Source organism: Natator depressus, chromosome 4, assembly GCF_965152275.1.
Source record: "Natator depressus isolate rNatDep1 chromosome 4, rNatDep2.hap1, whole genome shotgun sequence".
Lineage (NCBI taxonomy): Eukaryota > Metazoa > Chordata > Testudines > Cheloniidae > Natator > Natator depressus.
The window spans coordinates 58,625,137-58,651,346 of record NC_134237.1 but is presented as its reverse complement, the minus strand read 5'-3'; the positions used below and the strand labels follow the sequence as shown (position 1 = coordinate 58,651,346).

General features: G+C 38.7%; 1 protein-coding gene and 1 long non-coding RNA gene across 13 annotated transcripts in view; one reads left to right on the top strand and one right to left on the bottom strand.

Moving 5' to 3' along the window:
• FBXW7 (F-box and WD repeat domain containing 7) overlaps nt 1-21,399 on the top strand; it is a 279,362-nt gene extending 257,963 nt beyond the window's left edge. For 9 of the 12 annotated variants that reach the window (XM_074950991.1, XM_074950995.1, XM_074950993.1 and 6 more), the window contains 7 exons: nt 591-714; nt 9,413-9,549; nt 11,841-11,954; nt 14,155-14,336; nt 15,564-15,789; nt 17,626-17,836; nt 19,222-21,393. In XM_074950991.1, the coding sequence (XP_074807092.1) occupies nt 591-714; nt 9,413-9,549; nt 11,841-11,954; nt 14,155-14,336; nt 15,564-15,789; nt 17,626-17,836; nt 19,222-19,490 (1,263 nt within the window). In that variant the 3' untranslated portion in view covers nt 19,491-21,393. Of the gene's footprint in view, nt 1-590; nt 715-9,412; nt 9,550-11,840; nt 11,955-14,154; nt 14,337-15,563; nt 15,790-17,625; nt 17,837-19,221 lie in introns of all 12 variants that reach the window. The other 3 variants (XM_074951001.1, XM_074951000.1, XM_074950992.1) reach the window with 2 other exon arrangements.
• LOC141986486 (uncharacterized) overlaps nt 1,524-26,210 on the bottom strand; it is a 114,042-nt gene continuing 89,355 nt past the window's right edge. The window contains exon 3 of the long non-coding RNA XR_012639292.1: nt 1,524-1,688. This is a non-coding gene — a long non-coding RNA (uncharacterized LOC141986486). The remainder of the gene's footprint in view (nt 1,689-26,210) is intronic.

Here is a 26,210-nt window from a genome sequence, read left to right as displayed (position 1 = left end):
TTACTTTGTAAATTTACTCCAGAATCACAAACCTGTGTCTTTGCCATTTGTTTAGCTGGGTGTTCTGTGTAAGTGCTTTATTGTGCATTTTTAATTAGACTTCAGGTTTTACTGCTTGCTCACTTATTTAGGAAGCACATTTTTTTCACTGGTCCCACATATATCCCCACTGTTCTTTGCACTGTCAAATCCATTTCCCACAATAACCTTGCTTTGTTCTGAATATTAGTTAAATAATCAAATATTATAATATACCACAAACTAATCATCTCTAATTCGTTTCTGATAACTTATAATTTTCATAACTTAATTATATAGGTCTGACACTCAGTAGACAATCCTGACACCTGGCACCTCATTTCTTTTAAAGAAAATATTTCCCAGGTGACATTTTTGCATGGATCTCAAGGTATTATTAAAACAATTTTGTCCAGCAGTACTTTGCTCCTATAGAAATGTACTGTAGGTCTCTAGTACTTCTGGGCTGTTTGATATTTCAGTTTATTGTTTTAATACATCTATTTTGACTGTCTGCATCTCAATCACTGTGTTCAGTGAATGACAGAGTTTATTCTCCTACCTCTTTACAGTTGGCACTATATGTGCTTTCATTCCTGGAACCCAAGGACCTTCTGCAGGCAGCACAGACATGCCGTTACTGGAGAATTCTGGCTGAGGATAACCTTTTGTGGAGAGAGAAATGCAAAGAGGAGGGTAAGGCTCAGGAAAAATGCTAACATAGTGGTAGAAGTAGCTATGGGTGTTCATTTCATTTATGTAAGAAGCTTAAAATTTTGAGAAAGGAATTCAGTTCAGTGTAAATTAGTTACTAATGCTTGACCTCTGTAATAAGTATCTTTGAAGCAGAGGTAGAAAATATTTAATGTGATATTTTAAAATAAACTGCAGTTAAATGTTAACATTATATCTATAAAAAGGTTATATGTAGTATAAAGACCTATATATGCTGTGTCCGTTTGGTATATTATATATACTATAAAATTATTTTTACAATTTAGAGTAAATTTTCATACAGACTATCACAGAACACATTACAGTTTCTGAGAGAATAGAAAGAATACTTTAAAGAGTTTGGGTACAGTGATTCACAGTGACAAACAAAGGGAAAGTGATGTACAGTGAGAGCAAAAGGCACTGAATTGTGAAATTGATAAAGGTACAAGTAAGTATTCTTGCAGTAACAAGGGGAGAACAGAATGATGTAGTAATTAGGAAAAAAGTGAGAGCAGTGTGGTCTAGTGCCAACTGTAGGCTAAATGAACAGGGAGGTTTCAAGGTTAGACTTGAAGAAAAGTGGTAATTTAGTGGCTCAGATGATAGACGCAGAGTTTCCATAAACAAAAGGGGATGCAGCCTACACTGGTGTGGCAGAATCCCTGTAAAGAGTCAAAGAAGAGCACCGTGAAATAGGCAAGATAATAGATTTGTATAGGGGTCAGAGAGAAAACAGCAAGACCCTGGAGAATTTGAAAAACATGTAGATCTATTTTTACTTGCATGAATAGGGAGCCAGTGTAGGGATGGAGCATGTGGATACAGTCCTTCTTTGAGTCATGGTCCTTGTGCGTATTCCCCTCTAGATGTCCGTATGCTCCATGCACCTGAGACTGGACGATTTCTGCTAGCAATGTCCATTGGTCCGTGCCTGCACCCCTCATTTCCTCATGCTTTAAAACAAAGGCATGAAGGGTGACTTGGACCAACTGCCTTTCCATTTCTTTTTACCACCCATGGTCTAAGACAGAACCCCTCTGTGTCCACGGTATTAGCTAGTGTTTTTCTTCTTCAAGCTTGTTCTTACGTGTAAATAGTTTTTAAGTGTAATTTTTAGTAGTTTAGGATTAGGGGTTCCCCCATGCCACCAAAGCTCCTCTCCATAAGGGGTGCCTAGTTATGTCCAGGGTCCAGGAATTGTGTGTCCTGCCCCTGGACTTTTCAGTTAGTGACAACGACAACAAATACCTCTCCTGCTTCAGGGAAGCTTTATGACCCCTCCAAGTGCAGCATCTGCTGGTTCTTCCCAAGCTGAACCCATCAAGTCCATGAGTACAGGCTCTGAAGATTCCTAATGGCCTGCATGATGAGGCCCCACTCCGATCCTTCCTCTGCCCCATTTGGTGGCTACCTGCCTTTTTTTTCCCTCCAGGCTTGGGATCTCATAACATCAGACTGATGTGTTCTGGAGATTATCACGAAATGGGTACACAGTAGAGTTCTTTTCCCTCCCCCGTCCCTCTCTAGCGACCACCCCCGTCCCACAAGAGGATTTTCAGACAAGGAGTAGACCTTATACTCCATCTGGGAGCCACCTTCTTGAGCACAGGAGAAAATACTCAAGATATTTCCTCATCCCCAAGAAGAAAAGAGGTTGATACTAGCTGTCAGACAACTAAATGTCTTTATCTGCCTTCTGAGATTCAGAATGATCACCCTGGACTCAGCTCTTGATTTAAAGGACGGGTTATTTCCACATAGACATCTATCATGCACGCGGGAGATTCCCGAGTTTCATTGAGGACGTGGACCACTACCAATGCAGAATGCTCCCGTTCAGCCTCTCACCAAAACTGAATGTATTCACTAAAGTGCTATTGCTAGTGACAGCCCATCTCCACTGTAAGGGGTCTTCAGTGTTCCCCTACCTTAAGGGCTTGTTACTCATGGGAGATCTCTACTTGATGTACAGGAAACCAGACAGTCCATACTCAGTCTCCAAATAAAAGTAGAAAAGTCAGTTTTAGTTCCCACACTGACTACAGACTTTATTGGGGCAACCTTAGATTCAACCAGTGCCAAGGCATCCCTACCTCAGGACAGATTCCTACTGAATGAAGGATCTCATCATGCAGCATCAATGGAGCCACCAGATGACCGTTCAAACTTGTCTAATCCTCCTAGGTCACATAGACTCATGTGCCTACGTGACACCTTTGCAGGGCTTCACCTTTGATGCTTACAGGCCAAAAAGGGACAGTCTGACAAACTGGCGTCCCCCGCCCTCCAACAAAACTCAGGTGCCTCTCTCCTGAGAAGTGAGAAACAGGCTTTGTCCCTCCCCCAACCACAAAAAGACTGATCACAAACGCTTCCCTACCAGAATGGGAGAGCCTAGCTGGATGAGCATGTGGCACAAAGTATCTGAACCCACCAAGTATCCCACCTACACATAAACCTTCTGGAGCTGTGTACAATGCACAAAACCTGTAAACAGTTTCTGCCATTTCAGAGTCATAGAGCTTAAGGCCCAGAAGGGACCACCAGATCATCTAATGTGACTTCCTGTATCTTACAGGCCACCAACATCACCCTGTATGAGCACACTGAGTCCAACAACCAAACTTAGACCAAAGCATTGCAGACCACAGGAGACTGCCTGTGACATGTATCTTGAGAATAGGAGGATAGAGGTGCACCAGTGCCCCACAATAAAAGGGAATGTTTGATGATGATTTTGGCAAGTGATCTGCACTCACATATTGCAGAAGGTGGCCAAAAAACAAATACAAAACCCACAACAACCCCAAAACCCAAGGTCACTGCCAATCTGACCAAGGGAAAATTCCTTCCCAGTTCCACATATGGCAACCAGTTAGACCCTGAGCACATGAGCAAGTACCAGCCAGCCAACAACCTGCGAGAGAAAGAATGCTTGAATGCTATCTCAGAGCCCTGTCCATCACCTCTCCAACCATGGCGGTCCTTGAGGAAGGAGATAAAGGAAAAAAAATACATAGGGAGGGGAGTGGGATGGAATACCTTTCTGATCCCTGAAGGTGAACAGCTGAAACCCTGAAACATGAGCTTTTAGGAGCATAAGACATAAACTAGAAGTGGACCCCAAAGTTGTTGAGCTCTGCCTCTCACCATCACAGGCAACCCTGTCATATAATCACACTCATAAATCTGTCCAGTTCTCTCTCAAAACTAATTTAGTTAGCTGCCCCCATTTATTTGGACCTTACATGCCCATATGTGGGATGGTTTGACTTTTTGTCCTCTGGGTATATAGACTGTGTAGGCTGAACTATGGGCTCCTGTGTAGGCAGCTGAAACAGATCTGTTTGTTGGTGCCTTGGTAAGGACCACATGGCTCTGGCACTTGGAGCTTAGATCAGCCCTGCTGATTAAAGTCTGAGTGGTTAATTGCTCTCTGGTGATGTGGGGCAGAGCTGATCTAATCAGGGAAACTTGCTAGGCAAACTCAAGAGCTATGAACAGAAGAAGCTAATAAGAGAGTTTGAGGGAGTTTAGAGAGAGTGAGAGAGGCTTTCCTTGCAGGTTTGCTCCTACATGTGCTTCAAGATGGCCAGCAATGGAACAGTGGTGGTGTCCTACAGTGTATGTGACGTGTTTTCGTTTCTTCCTGAAGCCAGAGGGGACTTCCTATGCATGAAGTGCAAGTTGGTGGCTGTGCTGGAGGAGAGGAGCCTTGGAATGGAGGGCAGGTAGAGACATTATTGAGAAGCTGAGGAGTTTCTAGACAGCCAAGTTCAGGAAACATCAGTATGCCAGGTTCAAAAAAGAAAGAAGCTGGCCACCAAGGAGGCAGAGGAAGAAGAAGTAAGAGAGGAGGCCTAGCAGTTCATAAGGTGCAAGAAGTCATGGCAGCGTTCTACACAGACAAAGATGAGTAAGCTGCAGCCACGAGAGAGAAGAGGACCAGGAGGAATTCCACACAGCTAGAGGTTTCCAGTAGATACCAGGTTCCTAACATGGAACTGTGGAAGATATCTCTGAAGATCCAGCTGGTCCAAGGGAATGGAGGGATGTACGGGACATACCTGTGGATGGGAGCTTGGCCCAACCTGTAGAAACCAAGCTTACCCACAAACATATCTCCAACCATCCAAGGGAGACAGAGCATTTTTGTTGAGGATTCAATACTCAGAAGAATTCAAAGAACATCCTGCAAAGGACAGATGGGCAAACAGAATTGTGTGTGTGTTCTTCCTGGAGCCAAGACATGAAATGTAATTCATGTAATGTAAGACTGCGTAGGCTTTTGAAGTCAATGGGCAAGGATCCATGGATTATTCAAACTGGCAGTAATGACACTGTTGTTTGATATCTCGTAGATGACAACTGACTTCAGGAAAAGAATGTCCAAGTGATTTTCCTTGAGATCCTTTCTGTCCCAGGACTGAAGGAAGACAGAAGGTAGAAGATTCTGGAAGTGAAGTGGTATAGGGTGAATGGGTTTAGTTTTGTAGAACATTTGGTCCACCTTCTGTGGGGAGAGAGGACTTGTATAGTTTAGATGTCCTCCACCTCAGTAGAAGGGAAACCAGCCTCCTCAGGGACAGCATGGCTAGAGAAGTTAGGAGGGCATTAAACTAATAACGAAAGGGAAGGGTAAAAAGAGGAAATATATGATTACTCGGTTAGCACAAAATTGAGATGTTGAGAACAAAATCAATCCAGATAACCAAAGGACATGAAGAGAAGAAATTCTTTAATTCCATATACACCAGCGCTGGGAGCCTGGGTAACAAGAGGAATTAGAATTGCTCATTTATGAGCATGAATGAATTTAGTTGGCATTAATGAAACCTGGTGAGATGATTCGTGTGATTACAATGTTAAAATCAATGGTCATAATCCATTTAAGAAAAGGGAGTGGCACTCTGTCAAAAATGGCATTACCTGTTTCCGAGTCCCTCGTAACTCAGAAGAAATGATTGATCTTGAATGGTTATGGATCAATATCCTAACAGAGCACAAGATGGGGTATTAGTTGGTGTCTCCTATAGACCACCAAATCATACCTGGGAACAGGATGACCAGCTCCTTACACATCTATTTATAATGTGTAGGAAAAAAGATGCAGGATCCTGGAGAAATCTGTTTCAGTGACATATTGGAGATCACAAACTACCACAACTAAAATGTCCTTGGAATTTCTAAATATTATAGATGACAATTTCTTAACTCAAAGTGTTGCATCCAACATGGGGAAAATTCTATATGAGACTTTGTCTTGATAGATAAAGAGGAACTGATCATAGAACTAAAAATTAAGGGTAGCTTAGGTTCAAGTAATCATGACTTGATCACATTTATAATGTGGATACAGAATAAAATGCAGACCAGTAATATGAATACTTGATGCTTTAAAAGAGCTGGTTTCACAAAGCTGAAAACAATTGAGCCAGATCAGCTGTGATGAAGAATTTAATCAGAAAAATGTGAATGATAATTGGGAATAAAATAAAAATATATATATAGCAAATAAAATAAAGAGGAAGTTGATAGTAATGAATAGAAATGAAAATCTAGGAAGTGTAAACAATTGATAGGGGAAGCAAAGGGACAAAAGGAAAAATATATGGCAGGCAGAGTTAAGGACAAAAAGTATATTGGGAACAATACGACTCCTAGCAAAAGTATTAAATAAATATTTGTTCTGTATTTCGGAAAAACATAGATGACCCAGTCGTATCATATGACAACATATTTTCCCTTCCACTCGTATCTCAGGAAGATGTTAAACAGCGGCTACTAAAGACAGACATTTTAAAATCAGCAGCTCCAGCTAACTTGCATCGAAGAGTTTTAAAAGCGCTCTCTGGGGAGTTTGCTAGACAATTAGTGTTGATTCTCAATAAGTCTTGGAACACTGGAAGAAAGCTAATGTTGTACCGATATTTTAAAAAGGTAAACAGGATGAGCCAGGTAAATTTAGGCCTGTCAGTCTGGTATCTCTCCTGGGTAAAATGGTGGAGCAGCTGATGGAAGTTAATTCGTCAAGAATCAAAGGAGGGTAATATAATTAATGCCAATCTTTGTGAATTTATGGAAAATAGATCTTGTCAAACTATGCTGATTTTTTTTTTATGAGGTTACGAGTTTGGTAGACAAAAGTAACACTGATAGAACATAAGAACATTCCCAGCTTCTAGCAAACAGAGGCTAGGGATACCATCCCTGCCCATCCTGTCTAATAGCAATATGTTGATGTAATATGCTTAGATTCTGTAAGATGGTTGACTTGGTACAATGTGACATTTTGATTAAAAAAACTAAAATGTTATAAAATTAAGAGAAAAGTTGTGTTCAAAGGCTGTACAATCCATCTTTAGCAACAGTATGAAAGATTCCACAAGGAGATACATTATGGAAGACATTTTCTTCAGCATCGTCAGATACCCCTAGAAGGTGCTAAAATCCCTACTATTTTGGATTACCTCCTCTCATTAAAAACATTTGAGTCTCTTTCTCACCCTCCTTTGGGTGCACTTGGAAGCTATTATCACCTTTCATCCCCTGATGACAAGTGTTTGATCTTCACCCATCCTATGACAATACCAAAATCGATGCTGATGTGGGACCTCAACCTAATCCTGTTGGCATTGACAAAGGCTCTGTTTGAATCCCGAATGTCATGTTCCTTCATCATCCTATCTATGAAGAATGCCTTACTGGTTGCACTCAGCTCAGCCAGGAGAATAGGTGAACCAGAGGCCCTCATGGCAGACTTATCTTTACAGTCTTCCATTGGTACAGTTTCCTTAAGATTACACCCCAAATTCATCCCCAGAGTAATCTTGAAATTTCACCTAAATCAGGTCATATACTTACCTGTTTTCGGCCTGAAGCCACATGCCACTAGAGAGAACGTGACACTGCACTCTGGGTGTCCATAGAGCATTGGCATTCTACTTACAAAGGACAAAACCTTCTTAGAAATCTCTTTAAATGTTTGTCATCTTTGTGAACAGATGAGGGAGAAGCCGTATCTTCACAGAGGGGCTCAAAATGGATTTGAGACTGCATCCTGCTGTGTTATGAGTTAATAGCCACCCCCTCCCTCAACGAGTGAGGGCCCAATCCATCAGAGCCCAAGCTGTCAGTAGCTTCACTTTGAGATATCCCTGTTCAGCAGATCTGTAAAGTAGCAACACAAGGCTCTCTGATCATGCCTCCACAAAACAGTACATTGCAACCCTCTATGACAGCCACATCTTTTGGCAGAGCAGTCCTTCAATCCATAGTACAGAAAGGGTTCTTTTGGACCTTCCTCCTGAGTTAATACAGCATGTGAGTAATCTAGAGTGGAATACGTATAGGGACCCTCATTCAAAGAAGAAAGAAAGGTTACATACGTAACTGGAGTTCTTAGAGATGAGTAGTCCCTATCTGTGTTCCACTACCTGCCATCCTTTCTTTCTATTGTGAGCCTTATCCTATGGTTATTTGCAGTAGAGAAGGAACTGGTGAGGTGGTCGGTCCATGGTCATCACTTATGCCCTCGGTTCAGAGCACAGTGAGGCAAGGGGTGGACCAACAGACACTGCTAGCAAATTCTTTTGATGTCAGGCACATGGAGCACATGCAAACCTAGAGTGGAATACAGCTAGGGACTACATATCTCAAAGAACTCCACTAACTGCGTACAAAGTAAGTAACCTTTCTTTCTTCCTAGCATGTCGAAGTGACATGACTACAGGGTTCTGGCCCTGGACCTTGGAGATACATACACAGACAATCATCCTTCCCTGAAATTTAGAGAGTAGGGCTTTAGGAGAAATCCATAAAAGGGCACTAAAATATAATAATGTATGAATCAACCTGTAATTTTTAAAGGCGCCTGAGGTAGCGAGGTGCCAAATCCTATTGGAATGGGAGTTCTCTTATCCCATTAGCCTCCTTTGACAATCCCTGCCTTTAAAGGTTTCACTGAAGACAGAGCCAAAATAAAGATATATTCTTGTCTTGTTCTTATGATGACAGTATTGAGAAAAGAAAGATGAAAGAGTGGGGGTTCAAGAATGATTCTGTAACTTCTTGGGCTTGGAAACCAAGCATGTGTGATTAAGAATGTCAGCAGGGATGAGCACCAGAGAGAGAACTCTTTTCCCAAAAAATGTATTTCAGACTTTGAAGCACTCAGTAATTTGAAAGAACAGTTTAGTCAAGACTGGCAAATATAGGTACCAGAGAATGATTTGAGAAGAATGGAGAAGTGGGAGTCATCCATGTACTGGCAACGACCAAGACTGAAGCGAATAATTAGATGAACCAGAGGAAAAAGATGTATAGAGAAGGCAAGTGGGCTACAGACAGAAACATAAGGTATTCATTATTAGAAAGGATGAAGCAAGGTGCAAAGCCTTCAGCAAAAATATGAAAAAGGACCAATTATACAATAGTGGTAGTTCTAAAGAAAAGGAAAAAGATCTAGTATAGGGAGGAGGGCAGGCTGACATCCCTGAAGCACAGGACAACAAATGAGGTTGGTTTGGAACAGTATTTGGTGCGAAGGTGATTATGTCACCATAATATATGAAGTCAGTGGTGGCTTTAAAAGTTTGGGGGTGAAGAGAGGTTGTTTGATGTTTGGTGAAATTGACAAGATTTTCTTCTTTTTTTTTTATTTTTAAATTCATTTTAGGGATTGACGAACCATTGCATATCAAGAGAAGGAAAGTATTAAAACCAGGCTTCATACATAGCCCATGGAAAAGTGCTTATATCAGACAGCACAGAATTGATACTAACTGGCGGCGAGGAGAACTTAAATCTCCTAAGGTAACCATTTCTGAACTATGTACATATCAAGAATTAAGTAGGATCAGTCTGTCAGCTGCTAGTTTTGTTTTGGACTAAACTAAATCATTTCTGACATCCAAAAAATTTTTAAAAACTGTTAAAATAACTTGAAAAGAGGGTGTTAAACTCCTTTGTGCCAGTTTTTTTTCTCAAAAATAATCAGAAGGAGAAAGTCATGTATATTTTACAGTGCAGAAAATTATGTATGTTTCTACCTATCCTGTTTTAAGCCAAATGAAAACTTCTGAGCATCTGTAAAGGGGAACATCTGTAGTTGTCTTTCTAAGGGTTGGTAGGAGAGCCTGGGCCCACCCACTCCAGTGGGCTCCAATCCAAGGCCCTAGTGGTAGGCAGCTAAGTCCTGCATCCTGGTGCGCTATACAGCTGTCTTGCAGGATCACTTCCTACTAAGTCCCTGCTCTTTCCACAGGACAAATTAAAATATTGAACATAAGATAAAATTTCTCATCTTCAAAGCGTCACCAGTCCCTTTGCAGGCTTGGCAGGTCTCAGTAGATGGGCCTCAGGCAGCAAGAGCTCCTATAAATTCTTTCACAGGAGCTCAGGTCAACTTACCTCCACTGTCTGCCTGGTACTAAGATACTCTGCTTCCCTTTTTAAGTGCCTCCAGTCTGTGCAGGCTTTATAAGTGTGGTGGGGCAAGGCCATCTGGGACCAGATCAACTCCTTAACCTCTTCCTTTCCACTGTAGGGTTTGTATACCTCACTCCAGCACCATATCAGAAAATCAAAGTATAGTTGCTGCTTGTAGAGTTAAATCCCACTGCTGTGGCACCACGCAACACCATTTTCACTGAGGCCCCCATCCTGGGAACGTTTATACTGATACTTAACGTTACACAGGAAAGTACTCCCATTCACTTCAATAGGAATACTGGTGCATAAAGTTAATTGTGTGCTTAAGGTATTTTTAGATTGTGATATGAAACTATTACATAAATTCTGATATTTGTTTTCATTTCACGTCTTCTTTTCACATATATTTTTATAACTTTTTAAAAGTAAAGGAAATTCCCTTTTTAAGATTTCATTGCCTCTGAAAATAAAAATGAAGTACTATAATATTGACGAAAATTGTTTCATTTAGCCTGATAACATTAGCAGGGTATGCCCACATTTTAATGATATTGATACTAGATTATACTCTCATAATGTGCTTTATTTATGCAATAATGTAGCAGTCATATCATCAAGGCTGATTGTGTCTCCAGCTGTCCTTTATACATAAGGAACAGCCAGAGACTTACACTATTCTTTTTAGAGAAATTCTGTGACTTTTCTTAATTTTTGTACAGTAGTCCAGAAAATTAAGCAAACAAAACAATACAGGAGTTACCTAAAAAGCTGAGAAAAGTTCCTGCTATTTGAATATCTGCAACTTTCTGTGTTTCTGGCAACAGCTCTGCATTTTTTGTCATATCGTGCTGTGCTGGAATTATTGAAATGGTAGCCCCAGACATTACCCAGCTTCCCATTTCATATCAAGAGACATTTTGAGAAGTATTCAGATGTTTTTAAATAGTAAATTCCATGTTTAATTTGCATGTCCTGATGTAATTGATCTTTACTGTAGTAAAAATAATCTGTTGCAGTTTTCCATAAATCAAACATTGAAAAAGCCATTTTTATCCACAAACATGGAAATACGTATTTTCTTCTTATTCAGCCAAACTAACTTTTGTTTCTTTGTAACTGGTAAAGCTTTCTATAGTTCTTATTTTGGATAGTATCTGATACCTAGTAGATCAGGAGGAGTGGGGTGGTTAAGAATATAAGTACACATTAAGAATAGTTCATAAAAATAAAAAAAAATGCATTGGATAAGAGAAACAAATGTTTTGTTTGTAGGTAAAATGTTTTCCATGAAATTATTCTCATGCTTTTAAAGATTTTATTTAGACGTTTTTAAAATTATTTTTTAGAATACACTGGTCTATCCAACATGTTATCCTAGTTTTAGCAATCATCTATCTCAATTATTTTAGAAGAAGGGTAAAAATAGCATTAATGCACCTGGTCAGCGATGCAATACTATATCCTGGATGAAATTTTATATCAAGGAAATGTCTTCCTGACTCTAGCTAGTAATAAAATAGATCTGAAGTATAAGGACTGATGACGATTCAATTTTTTAATCTAGTTACAGTAATTTATACACCCTTCTTGCTGATGTACACCATTCTGATTTTCTTTTCCGTTTATCTTCTAATCTTTTGGCTCACATTGCAACACACATTCTCTATTGTCAGGTGCTCAAAGGTCATGATGATCATGTAATCACATGTCTACAATTCTGTGGTAACCGAATAGTCAGTGGTTCTGATGACAACACATTAAAAGTTTGGTCAGCAGTTACAGGCAAGGTAAGTTGGTAATTGCTGTTAAGATCCAGTGAAATGGATCATTGGTACAGTAGTATCAAGTTTAAAAGTGTGTTACTAATTTATCCTGTTTCCCAGCATCTTATGTCTTTGCCTTTATTGCTGTCTGGTGCAAGACAAAGAAAGAATATTAGAAAATATTTGAGCAATCTTTCTCCGCGCCAAAATGTGTCTACTTTATGAAAGTCACCTTGATGTGAAATTATAATGCTGTTCATGTTACCATTGGCATATATCCTTGTTCTCTTGGCAGCTGCTCTATTCTTGTGGAGTCATTTTTGACATTGATTACAGAGAATTTAGACACATACTACTTTATCTTCCCTATCGGTTAATTCATCCTGACTTTAATCACATGGATCTTGTTTCTGGCTAATGCTTGTGGCTTCCACATTTATTTATATGTTTAAGTTTTTCAAATGTGTATTTTTTATTTGCTATAAATAGCCTTAGAAGAGACTGTTTATTTCCCTTTATTCTAGCAACAGAGTATCTTCTAATTTCAACAGCCCAAATGTTGATAGTGGCAAGCTTAAAATATAAAAGATATCCACATTGTAATATTAGTCTTAGACATATTTAAAGGTTTCGTTTCTGTCTTTGCACGCCTCGAAGTGCCTTGACTGGATTGTAACTACTACCTTACGGAAGAATAAAATAAAATGTGGTATGCAGGCAGCCACACCCAATTCAGCTGGCTTCCCTTCACTAAGCCTAGTTCATGAAAGAAACCACGGTGCAATTTTAACATTCTTTCATCAAAAAGGACAAGATGGAGTTATTCTTTAATGAAAAACATTTGTTTTGTACATTCTTCCTCCTCAAAAATGTAATGTGCCACTGAATATATTAAATTAAACATGACAGGATGACTTGTCAGAAGTTTTAAGTTCTCAGTAACATCTTCTCTAATGATTAAAACATCTTTATATGAGGGATGTTTATGCCAAACCTTAAAGAATATTCAGAAAGTGTTGCATCCAACATGGAAGAATTCTATATTTGCCCTCATCCTGACTGAAAAAAAGAAATTGCTCACAGAATGAAAAATTTAGCGGTCGCTTATATGCAAGTGACCATGACTTGATCGTATTTGTTACCTGCAAACAGAATAAAGTCCAAACCAATAAAATATATTCTTACTGCTTTGAAAAAGCCAGTTTCACAAAGCTGAAAACAATTCCACGCCAAAACACATGGGAAAGAATTTAAACAGAAAAATGTGAATAATTGAAAACTGTTCAACAACATTTTACTTAGTGCCCAAAAAGCCACAATCAAGAAAGCAGACAACACTGATTAAAAAACAAACTGGCTTAGAAGCGAAATGAAAGCAGCTATTAAAATAAATAAATAAATAAATATATATATATATATATATATATATATATATATATATGAATAACCAATGGAAAAGGGAAAGTTGATATCAATGAATATAAATTAAAGCTAGGAATTGTAAAAAAAATCGATAAGGGAAGTAGAAGGACACAAGGAGAAGTCTGTGGCGAGCACCATTAAGGACGATAAGGAGCTGTTTAAGTACATTAGGAAGAAAAGGAATCCTAACAATGGTATTGGTCCATTATTAGATAGAAATGATAGCACAGTCAATAATACTGAAAAGCCTAAATGTTCGATAAATATCTGTTCTATATTTGGGGGAAACAGATGATGGATTTATAAAGTATGACGATGAAATACTTTCCATTCCAGCAATTACTCAGGAGGATGTTACAAAGTATCTAATAAAGTTAGACATGTTTTAATCAGCAGGTCCAGAAACATGCATCCAAAAGTTTTAAAAGATTTGGTTGACCCACTCTCTGGATTCTTAATGCTGATTTTCATAAGCCTTGGAACACTGGGAAAAAAAGCTAATGTTGGGCCAGTATTTAAAAATTGTACCTGCCCCATTGAGGGTAATTAACCATTAGAAAAAACTTACCAAGTGTCATGGTGCATTCTCCATCACTGGAAAGCTTTATATCAATATTGGATGTTTTTGCAAAAGAGATGCTCTAGTTCAAATAACAATTAATTCAGAGAAATCCTATGGCCTGTGTTATACAAGAAGTCAGACTATATGCTCACAGTGGTCTGGCCTGGCCTCATAATCTATGAACTGATTAAATTTCTTTCACTTTCTTCCAAAACACTAACCATACATAATATTTTTCAGTGTTTAAGAACACTAGTTGGACACACAGGTGGAGTCTGGTCATCACAAATGAGGGACAATATCATTATTAGTGGATCTACAGACCGAACACTTAAAGTATGGAACGCAGAGACTGGAGAATGTATTCATACTTTATATGGACACACTTCTACTGTGCGTTGTATGCATCTCCATGAAAAAAGGTAAATGTTTACTTAAAATTAGATATCTTTTTTGCCTCTTATTCTGTGATTTTTTTTAAAAAAGGAAAATGTATCTAAAATGTCATTAAGTAGTCCTAAAACAGTAAAGGTCTGTGCAATATAAAAGCTATAATATTCAGTAAAAATATTACAAAAATTAAATTTATTCACTCAACATGAAGAAAAAAGAGCAGCTGACTGCAAGAAGAAAAGGTCTGAGAGAATTAACCAAAGTACAATAAGACATAAACCTCTCCATATACAGTCAAATAGTTACCTATAACTTTTTCAAAGTTGTTTCAATTATTGATGTGATCCATTCTGCTATGCTACGCTACGAACAGTCCTTGTTTTTAACTTATTTTTGTCCATTTTGTTGTAAACCTTTACCTATTTTAAAATTACCTTTCAAAAAATGTCTTCGGACTTGAATATATTTTATTTAAATTTCTTTTACACTGTCATTTCATTTCAACAATAGTATATCAATTCAAGAGACTTTGGCTGAGATGTTATAGTTACTTGTTTAAAGCTTTGCATTGATATGTAGTTGTGTCTAGAATGTTGTCTTGGTTATTCATCCCGTCTTCTCCTTCTAAGAAAACTAAGGTTTTTCTGCCCAGATAGTTAATGGAATTACAATAATCTTCATTACTATTTGTGGTTCCAGTCTCAGTAGGTTCAAAACATTTAAAAAACTGATATTTACTGTACAAATCAAGTGACATAAATGTTGCATAATGAAGAAAAGCCTCCAAAGAGGGTTTAAAAAAAAATAAAAATTACTGGGTAAGTGTAGTGCTCACTAAAGCAGGACTGTATTATTGGCTTGAGCTAACCATATGTAAAAGTAGGTGGTAATCTGTCACATACAGCTCTCCCAACCCACCTCAGTCTTGACCTGCAATATCTTGTTGTTCAAGTTTGCATCTCTCCTCTTAAATACTGACTGCCAATCACACCAAATAGTTTGGTGCTGTGATGATGAACAGGGTGGGAAAACCTAACATGCTTTAACTTTCAACTTGAATAAGATGTGAAGCCAAGCCAGCTCTTCAGAACCAGGCAGACTAGTACCCAGGCCACCTCACCTTCCAGAGAAATAAGTTCAGTTTAACTGTTTTGTGCACAAAAGGTTGATATATCAGTCTTCCTGCTTTAGCATACGTGATACAAATAACATGGAAGTTTATATGCTAAGTGTAGTTTTTGTTTGTGTTTCACCAGAGTTGTCAGTGGGTCTCGAGATGCCACGCTGAGAGTTTGGGACATAGAGACAGGCCAATGTTTACATGTTCTGATGGGACATGTAGCTGCAGTCCGGTGTGTTCAGTATGATGGCAGGAGGGTTGTTAGTGGAGCATATGATTTTATGGTCAAAGTGTGGGATCCAGAGACTGAAACCTGTCTACACACACTGCAAGGGCATACTAACAGAGTCTATTCATTACAGGTAAGTGATTTGCATCTAGTGCTCTAGATTCCCCTGGATACAACATCTTTATTGTTAAACTACTAAAATTGTGGGTACTTGCTAATCTGCAGATGCCATCCTAGAAAACGCATAGAGATTCAGGTTACCCTCATGCTACATCTTGTCTTCATTTAGAATGGGAGCCAAAATCCTAGTTTGGGTCTCTGAGAGCTACCACAGTACAAATTAATAAGTTTTTTTTTTAAAAAATCACCGTTATTTATTGTACATTTATTTTTTCTTTTGCTGTGAACATTCTTGTTTTCAGTGTCCCTGTTTTTCATAGCTTATCAGCAACTGAGGAGCTAAACCCATGCTAAATTAACCAAAAGTAAGGTCCCTTTGATAGTCTGAAAGTTCATGTATTAGCATTCTAGAATGTTAACCTTAGAGAAGGAATTTAGTGCTAAGCTATATGGGGTAGTGCTAGACTAGTTCAATGTGTGCTGCAGTAGCTAGAACATTCATGTGCTGCTTCATGTGGAATATTTTACAGCCATGAAAAAATTACTTCCTTCCCCAAAAAGCTGTAGTGTTGATCTTTAAAATTAAACCAGAGCTTGTCTCTCTTATTCCAAACTAAAGAAGAATGTGCTTAGTAAATAAATGCTGAAAAGACATATATCCACAAAAAGGAGAAAGCGGGCTGCTTCTGGTATTTGCAAAAGACTAGTCACTTTTGGCAGCTTTGTATGATTGAATTTTTCCTTAATCTGATGTTTGAAAGGCGATTTTGTGTGTCCTCTAGAAATTGCATTTATTGAAACATAAGGGGTTAGTTGGCATGTTGTCCCTTTCGGTATACAATTGTTGGGTTCCTGGCTAGCAACACTTCATGGATTGTTATAAAAAGGAAAACAGTAGTTAATATTGTGTGTATGTGGACCTAGGATTTTAATGGCTGTTAGTGAAGGGTTCTGATCAGCTTCCTGCCTACCTATGCTAGAGGCCACATCTACATTTGGAAGGTTTTGCTGGTGTAACTGTACCAGCCCAGTAAAGTATAATCAGCAAAGCGTTCCTAATGTGGACACTTTTGCTGACATAGTTTATTCCAGTCACACCTCCATCTCCACTCCAGCAGAAGTGCAGTTTTGCCGTAATAATTGAGTCTGCACTAGGGGCTTTTTCCAGCAGAGCTATGTTGGTCACAAATCACATCTCATCACACCCCTCACTAACACGGCGATGCAGTAAAAGTTTGTAGTTGGAGACCTGTTGTGGATCCTCCTTTACCTTTTGACCTACCCTGAACAGCCTTGTTTCTCTCTGCAGAGCTGAAACAACTTCCAGTCTGAGAAGGCATTTAGGGATTCATTTTATGCTAGGGCTTGCTGGCACCACAGTCAGACAGGGAACTCAGACTCAAATATTTTCTGTTCAGTTTGCTTGAATGTTTCGCTATGTATAATACTATTCAAAGAGAGGGTCAAAGTAAAGTGTCTATCAGTATGTACTTTTCTCCTTAGTCAAGATTAAGATCTGTAAGTGCTGAACTGCAGAACTCCATAGGCCTTGTCTACACTAGGAAATTATACTGATGGCCCTATCATTAACCACGCACACCTGATGCTATGTTAAACATAAGGCTTTGCACTGAGTTCAAAGTTGTACTTAACATTATTAGGCAATGTATTCTACCATAATGTAATTTCCTAGTGTAGGGGATAGTGCAAGGTCGTAGTGTATACTGTCTTATTTTGTGAAACTCTGAATTAAATGCAAGTAGCACGCCTCATGGGTTGTTTTCCCCCCACAGTGTGACTGCTAAGAGCTTGATACAATTGCATGTAATGTATTTACCTTTTTTTTTAGTTTGATGGCATCCATGTAGTGAGTGGATCTCTCGACACTTCAATCCGAGTTTGGGATGTGGAGACAGGAAACTGCATTCACACATTAACTGGCCACCAGTCATTAACAAGTGGAATGGAACTGAAAGACAATATTCTTGTGTCTGGGAATGCAGATTCAACAGTCAAAATCTGGGATATCAAAACAGGACAATGTTTACAGACATTGCAAGGTGAGCTTATGCTATCCAAATATGAACACATTCATTCAAAATACTAAAAGGCTGGTGCAATATTAGTGCATGTCAGTCCTTAATTTACCAATTGCTTCAGTGCTGAGTGCTGTTGAAATAGTTAACTTAATATCAAAGTACTTGTTCCTATCTGTTAAATCTGAGCATTTCTACTTCCCATATATTGCTAGAGGACAAAATTCGCTTTGAGGAGATTGTTTTAATTTTAGGTCAAGTCAAGCTGTGTTTTAAATCTACAGTCTTGTTTCATGCACCATTCTGAAATGGGGAAAGGAAAAGATTCCAACCAGCATTTAAAAATAAGCTGTACATAAGGAAAACAACTGCTAATCATTTAATGCTCAAAAGTTGGCCATGGCGACAGCTGTACTTTCTTTTGTATTTGTGAAATTATCTTTCTGTGAATTAAATAAACCTTTTTTTATAATTAAATCTAAAATAATTTGCCTATTATGGAAAGACAGCTGTTCTGATAGAAATTTGCTATCTGTATATTAGACTAATAAACCACAAAAATATGTAGGAAATGGCATCTCAAAACAGCCAGTCAACTTAGTTATTTAGGTCACTTGGACATTTCAAAGCCTCCAGACTAATTGGGTTGGGAGGCAGTGAACACTGTCTGTTACAATAAATCAAGAAAAAGGAATGGAAAACATACCCTCCACTGAAACACAGGAGAGAGAGAGAGAGAGAGATTTTAGTTTTCATTTCGACTGTTGCTGTGCACATGTACACACATTCACTTATTTTCCTAAGCAAGTCTTTTGTAATAGCCTTCCCTGGCTTTTGCCTGCCAGCTCTGGTACTGGGAGAAAACCCACTTCACTAAAAAGCATCCTCCACTGCTTTATCATACTTAATTACTGGACAAAACAAGCTCTGACCTTTTAAAGGACAATTACTATGGGATGGCTTAAGGGAAAAAAGGCATGTAAAGAAAAAGAGTTTTGTTGTTTGAGTTAATATTTAACTATGACTTCAACTGGAGTTTTCTTGTCTGTGGGAATTCTGTAACATTCCACCAGAAGGGATTTTAAATTAGACGAACACTTTGGCAACAGCACTATTTCCTACCATCAAGGTTTAGCAATGACCTGGGAACCAGACCATGCTTTCTTCCCAAAATGGGGTGGGAGTGATAATTATCTATTCTGTGATCACTTCCTTCTACTAGATAAGTTTATTTTGAACCTGTGAGGACAGGATTTTCAATATCTGTACTAGTCCTTTGAAAACACAGAGGGAGGCTTTTGTGTATGTTAAATATTTGATTTACTTTGCATACAAATATATCTAAACATGGTAACCCCTTACACTGCTTTCTAACCATAAGCAAAATTCTTTTGGTTTTACTATTGTAGGTCCCAACAAGCATCAGAGTGCTGTGACCTGTTTACAGTTTAACAAGAACTTTGTAATTACCAGCTCAGATGATGGGACTGTAAAACTTTGGGACTTGAAAACGGGTGAATTTATCCGAAATCTAGTCACATTGGAGAGTGGGGGAAGTGGAGGCGTCGTGTGGCGGATCAGAGCCTCCAACACAAAGCTAGTGTGTGCAGTTGGAAGCCGAAATGGAACTGAGGAAACAAAGCTGCTGGTGTTGGACTTCGATGTGGATATGAAGTGAAGGGCAGAAAGATGAATTTGTCCAAATGTGTAGATGATGTTTCCCCTCCCTCCCCCTGCAAAAAAAAAAATCCCTTGTCCTTGGTGGTGCAGGATGTTGGCTTGGGGCAACAGATCCTAAAGACCTACAGACTACGAAGGAGGAGACTGCGAGATGACAAACTGTAACTGACAAGAGAGGCATTTGCTGTCTCATCACATAAAAAGCTTCACTTTTGACTGGGGCAGCTTTGCAAATATAAGACTTTCTAAATCAAACCAGGTGCAATTATTTCTTTATTTTCCTCTAAGTGCTCATTGAGCAGAGTGGAGGTTAAAAAGTTGTTACAATTCTTGCTAAACTGTTGTTTTACCACAGATCTAGAAAGTTGCTGCATAACATCCGTTACTGGATGACTTTCAAAGTTGCGAGCATCTGTGGCGACAACAAAGTCAAATCCTGGTGTGGAAAAGCTAAAATCTTACTGTGAATTGTTTTTGTACAGTTTTATCAGAGTTTTTTTTTTTTTTTTTTTTGCCAGCCATTGCCAATGTCAATCACAGTATTAGCCTCTGTTACTCTATTTACTGTTGCTTTCATCTACACTCTACAATGCATATGTTGCTCTGAGGTGGCAAGTTGTCCTGGGTTCTGAGAGTTCCTGAATGGATTTAACTCTCAATGCTGGTGCTAGAAGTAGGTCTTCAAGTATGGGATTGTTGTCCCACCCCTGTACTGTATTCCCAGTGGCCAAACTTATTTATGCTGCTAAATGAAAGAAAGTAAAGCAAATTATTTCTTGTTTTTTAATTTTTTTTCTGCTGTGACGTTTTAGTCCCAGACTGAATTCCAAATTTGCTCTAGTTTGGTTACAGAAAAAGACTTTTTGCCACTGAAACTTGAGCCAACTGTGCCTCTAAGAGGCTGAGAGTTAAAAAGTTTCAGACAATTAAGAGTGAAGTTTGCCTGCAAGTAAAGAATTGAGTGTGTGTGCAAAGCTTATTTTCTTTTTTCTGGGCAAAAATTAAAACACATTCCTTAGAACAAAGCTATTGCAGCCTGTTCTGTGGGGAAACTTTTTTCTTTGTGAGGGCTGTGGTGAATGGAATGAACATGCATAATAAAACTGACAAAAATTTTAAAAATATAAATACAAAAATAAAATTGCTGGTCAGTCTTAGTGTTTTACAGTATTGAGAAAAACAACTGTTACAGTTATTGCTGCAAGGAACTGACACAGTGCAAAAACTATTACGTTTTTGTAATAAAGATATACATGCAAACAAAAAAAATGAAAAAGTCAAATGGTTTGCCTCATTCTCCAAGAGCCACAACTCAAGCTGAACTGTGAAAGTGGTTTAACACTGTATGCTAGGCGATCTTGTTTTTTCCTCCCTTTTTTGTTTTGTTTTATTTATAGTCTGATTTAAAACAATCGGATTCCAGTTGGTTTAATTTTAGTTATGTAACAACCTGACATGATGGAGGAAAACAACCTTTAAAGGGATTGTGTCTATGGTTTGACTCACTTAGAAATTTTATTTTCTTATAACTTAAGTGCAATAAAATGTGTTTTTCATGTTAGCATGTCTTTTTCTTCCAATGGTTTGCTACTGTACTAATATGCAACATTGAAGCCAGTATATGGGCAAAATCCTTATGAGATGTGTAACAGGAAGTCGTCTGAGATAAGTCAGGTTTCTCAGTTTACTGAAAAGAGGAATGTACAGAAACCAAAATGCCTGGAAGGACTTCTTATGTAACAAAGTTCTAGAAAGAGACTTACTTTCCCCCCAAGAACATGCAAGAACACTGTGTCAGCGTCTCTGTGCATAAGCCACTGTATTGAATTTGTCATTGGGGCTTCAACAAACATGGGAGTTAGTTTCTTATCACTAAGAATATACTACTAGGTTAAGATTTGACACTGGCAGGAGTTTGACACAAAGTTAATCAGTAAATAAAGAGGAAAATTTACATGAGTAAGCTTTTTGTGGCTATTACAGTTTCATCTGAGACCATTTTGTTCATTGCATCTGAGATTGAAAAAGTCTAATAGAAATTATATCTAATGTTTATTTATTGATTGAAATTCTACAGAAAAGAATATACAGTATCAAATGAAAAGCAAGAAGCAGTAAAATCCATATCAGAATTTAAAACCACTCAAGGTCAGTAACATAAGATAGCTTTAAAGTGAACTGTCCAAAATAATATTGAAAGAAAGTCCTACACAATCCACATGGTCCAAAGCAGTTCCACCAACTTGCTCAAACAGAAAAGTCAATACAGGTGAGCTAATCGAAATATCAGTTGCACTGGAAGCCTATCAGATGTTATATATTCTTCTAAAACTACGTGCACAAAACTAACACTGAATTTTTTTCAAGTAAGACTGAGTGGTAGAGAGAGACATGAGGTATAGGTCTTTGTAGACTTTTTACTATCAATTTAGCTGGTCAACAGTTTACCTTTTAAAAATATTAGTTATATAGAAACTACTGGTTATAAAAGGACCAGAAAATGCATATAGGATCGGTTTCAAGACAAAAAACAGAAAATATATATATACCATCTAAGTTTAGTTCTGATCCACCCTCATTCTGAAAGTTAAGGTCTCACATGATCCTTATTCAGTATTGACTGTAGTGAGGCAAGCTATTTGTTTACAAACGGAGGCAAACTATACATTAAAAAAAAAAAACTGGTATAAGCAAAAACAGTCCAGTCAGTGTTAAAAAGAGTGACCTGTACTGCTTTGCCCACAAGTGACTTTTGTGAAAGAGCCAAGAAATCTCTAAGGATGGTGCCTTCTACTAGTGCAAACTTGGTGTGAACTTCCAGCAATTTGCCCTGTCATCCTGACCGGTTAGATCAACTAAGTTGGCACTAGATCAGAGCTTTCTTCAGTTGAGTTTAAGGCCACAAAACAGACACATTTTAAGATCAAAAGGAACTCTATGGTACTGATATTGGATGCAAAAGTCCAAGAAAGGTTGTTTTTTAAAAAAAAAAAAGGGGGGGGGGTGTATACAACAACTGATGCTGGGGAAAACCAGGCCTAACCACCACCTGGGTCACTAAGCAAAAACTCTGAAGTCATATAACCAACCTTTTGTTATGATTTGTAAAGCCTGCGACTATTAAAATTTTCAACGAGCTAATTTGGTAATTAGAAAAGGGTAGGGTATTTTCCAGATTGTAATGGAAATGAGGAGAGATTATGCTATGCCTGAGGCACAAGAATACAAAAAAGAGGCAGAATAGGAAAGACAGGTTTGAAATAGTTCAAGCTCGCTCATTTGAAATGTGTTGAGCCACCAATATGAACAGGGCCAAACTGTATTCAGATAGAGTTTAGAAAGTGTTCTAGCTGAGTTCCCTAGAAATCCCAAATTATATTCCAATTGAGTTAGCCATTTTAAAGTAGTTTGAACCCATTCAGCAAACTGTGTTTGTAGCCCAGTTTAGCAGGGGTTTAGGGTAAAGTTTGTTTAGTTACAAAGTTAGGAAGAGGGTCAGAAGGATAATAATGTGTATTTGTGTAGAGGGAATGAGAAAACCAGCACACTTCAGCCTGGAGAAAAACTAGTAATTTTTTCCCCCATTTTAATTATTCTTTAACAGGATTTTATTTTTCTCATATTCTATTTTGTGAACGCAGAGGAGTTTAAATCAGCTCTTAGGTGTCTGAACTGGGTACCTATGTTCTGACCTCAACATCTGTGTGCAGGATTTGGCTAAGCTACTAAAATTTAAAACTGAATACTAAAGCCAAGCTCCTCAAAGGTATTTAGGCATCCAAATACCTTTGAGGATCTGGGCCTTCGTATGCATGTAATTTATGTAGAACTGAGCACAAGTTCAACATTTCAGCTACATTTCTTCTACACTAATGCCACCATAGTAACAAATATTTTCTCTTATACAATGATATATTTGGCCATAACAGCCTTTGTTTACAGTCTGCTTGTCTCTGAGCAATATGAGGTCCTTAACCCTTTCACAACTCTTGTTCCTCTGCTCCTGCCGTGCTACAGCCTATACTCTGTCAAAATGCATTTGCAGCTCAAGTGCATTCTACCTGTAAGTTTATACCTGGAATATTTAGCAAATGTCATTTCTTGAATACTTGTGATGAGATTTGTTTTCATTTTGATGAAAATGTTGACGCTTGACTGCTGTAAACACACTAGAACTATTTTCAACTTCCATCCTGCGCATGCAGTTTGGATCAAATGGGTATTCATTCTTCCCATATTGACAGAGAGTAGCAATGAACCTACAGGGGATTTCTGGCACTATTCCTGGAGTCCGTTCCTCTTGCTATGATATTCTTTTCCCCTGTCTATTTCTGCTTCCGCATAATTTCTGTATCTCTTTTCTCTTGTATTTAAAGCTGATAACACAAAAAAGCCCATTTTTTAAAAAAGGAGGAAAGTAGTTTCTGCATTCCACCATTTTAGCCAACAGTGAGTAATCTTGTGTCAGCCTTGCCACTCATGCCCAGGTTCTCAAATGCCCATTTACATGTCCAAAACGAGTGGGGTCGCTGCTGAAGGAACAAGACAGATTTCCTCTGGGTCTGAGCAACTGTTTCTCATCCACCAAACTCCCCTCCCACACCATACTCAGTTGCTTATTTCCATAAATAGTGCCCTCTGTCATGAAACCCAGGCCCTGGTAAACAAAAGTAGCTTCACCCTTACAGCCTCCCTTTGTTTTTTCTCAGAGTAGTGGTTCTAGGGATCATTTTTGACTGGTAGGAGAAAGAGAGGGAGTCCTGCCAATCAAAGAGACAAGAGACCAGATAAATGCCTGCTGCCAATATTTACTCAAGGTCACTGTATGACTGAACTGATAAGCTGCTCAACGATATTGTCCTTTCATCCACCAGTCAACTTCCAAGAGGAGAAAAGTATTCTTCCCTCACCTACATACTGTACTTAACATTTTCAGTAAGTCCAGGTGCCCAGAGCTGAGAGGTTTTAAGGGTATATGCTTTATGATATCAGGAGACTGCCATTTCAGATCAGAATTTGGACACACCCAATTTGTCAAACAGTTTAAGATTGCATGCCCTTGGTCATTGATTCCGGCTAACGAATACAACAAAGGTTCTGGCACAGATGGTTTTCCAAGATCCCCATCTATTTATTATGACAAACTAAGGCCATTGATAATTCAGCATTTCACTCTAGGATCTCACTTCCTGCTCAGTCTGTTACACAGCAATTCTTCAAAGACAAGGAAGTTGTAATTCCATACCTAAATGACCTGAAATGCCCACATCAGAGAAACTGCTCAGTACACTTCTATATAGGTTTTTATACTACCCTCATTACTGTAGTATCTGAATGCATTAAGCCATGTGATCAACATCTGTCATATTTGGTTCACTCTCACTCGTCCTCTCCAGAGGAGATGTGTGTGTGCAGTACCGTATAGTGTTTTGTTTTTGTTTTTTAAACACACACTCTCCTGTGCCTAAGAGAAGGCAGGGTTGAAAATGTGTGCCTTGCACTTGGAGCAGAAGAGGGTGAGGTTTGTAATTGTCCTTAGTTCCTGGAGGAGTTTGTTCCACGGTTTCTGAATGGGCCCCCAATAAATCTCTGTTTCCTGCACTGACAAGTTTACCCTTACTGTAGAGTGTTCCATTGTGCTTGAGGAAGAGCTGTTAATCGTGGTCTTCATGCTGGACCCAGGCTATTGCGCATCTTGAGGATAAGGACTGACACCTTCAACTTTATTCAAAATTCTCTGGGGAAGCCAGTGTAGAGAAAGGATAGGCATGATGTCCTCACAGTACCATATATTGCTGAGGCAAAATGCTGCAATGTTCTGTACTAGCTGGAGTTTCATAAGTGTTGAAATCATGCCGAGGAATAGTGTATTGCTGTAGTACAGATAGGAGATGACACAGGCATGAATAACTGAGTCCAGGTAATCATTGATAGGATGGGCCGGAGCCTCCTAGCCAACCAGAGATGGTAGAAAGTGGATGCTGCTATGGGAGAATTTAGCATCAGCAAGAAATCCAGTAGCACATACACTTAGTCCTGCCTCAGTGCTAGGAGGTATACTACATGACTTCTTGAGGTCCTTTCCAGTCTTACATTTCTATGATTCTCTCAACGCTCAAACTACAGACTGAATTGTCCAATTGTGGGAGCGTACCTTAAACCAAAGGAGACAGCACCATGTCTGCAAACTCCTCAAAATGCTTTCCTCCCCCGCCCCACCATCATCTCGGTGTCATTCAACTCCAGCCAGCTGCTCTTCATCCATGAACTGATCGCAACCAAGCACTAGACCAGGGGTCGGCAACCTTTCAAAAGTGGTGTGCCAAGTCTTCATTTATTCACTCTAATTTAAGGTTTCACGTGCCAGTAATACATTTTAATGTTTTTAGGAGGTCTCTTTCTATAAGTCTATAATATAAACTATTGTTGTATGTAAAGTAAATAAGGTTTTTAAAATGTTTAAGAAGCTTCATTTAAAATTAAGTTAATTGTATCCAGTTTGCAAATTAATTCCAATTCATCAATTAACTTAGGCTTGAATAAAGACTGGGAGTGGATGGGTCATTACACAAAGTAAAACTATTTCCCCATGTTTATTCCCCCCCCCGCCCCACTGTTCCTCAGATGTTCTTGTCAACTGCTGGAAATGGCCCACCTTGATTATCACTACAAAAGGTCCCCCCCCAACCCCCCCACACTCTCCTGCTGGTAATAGCTC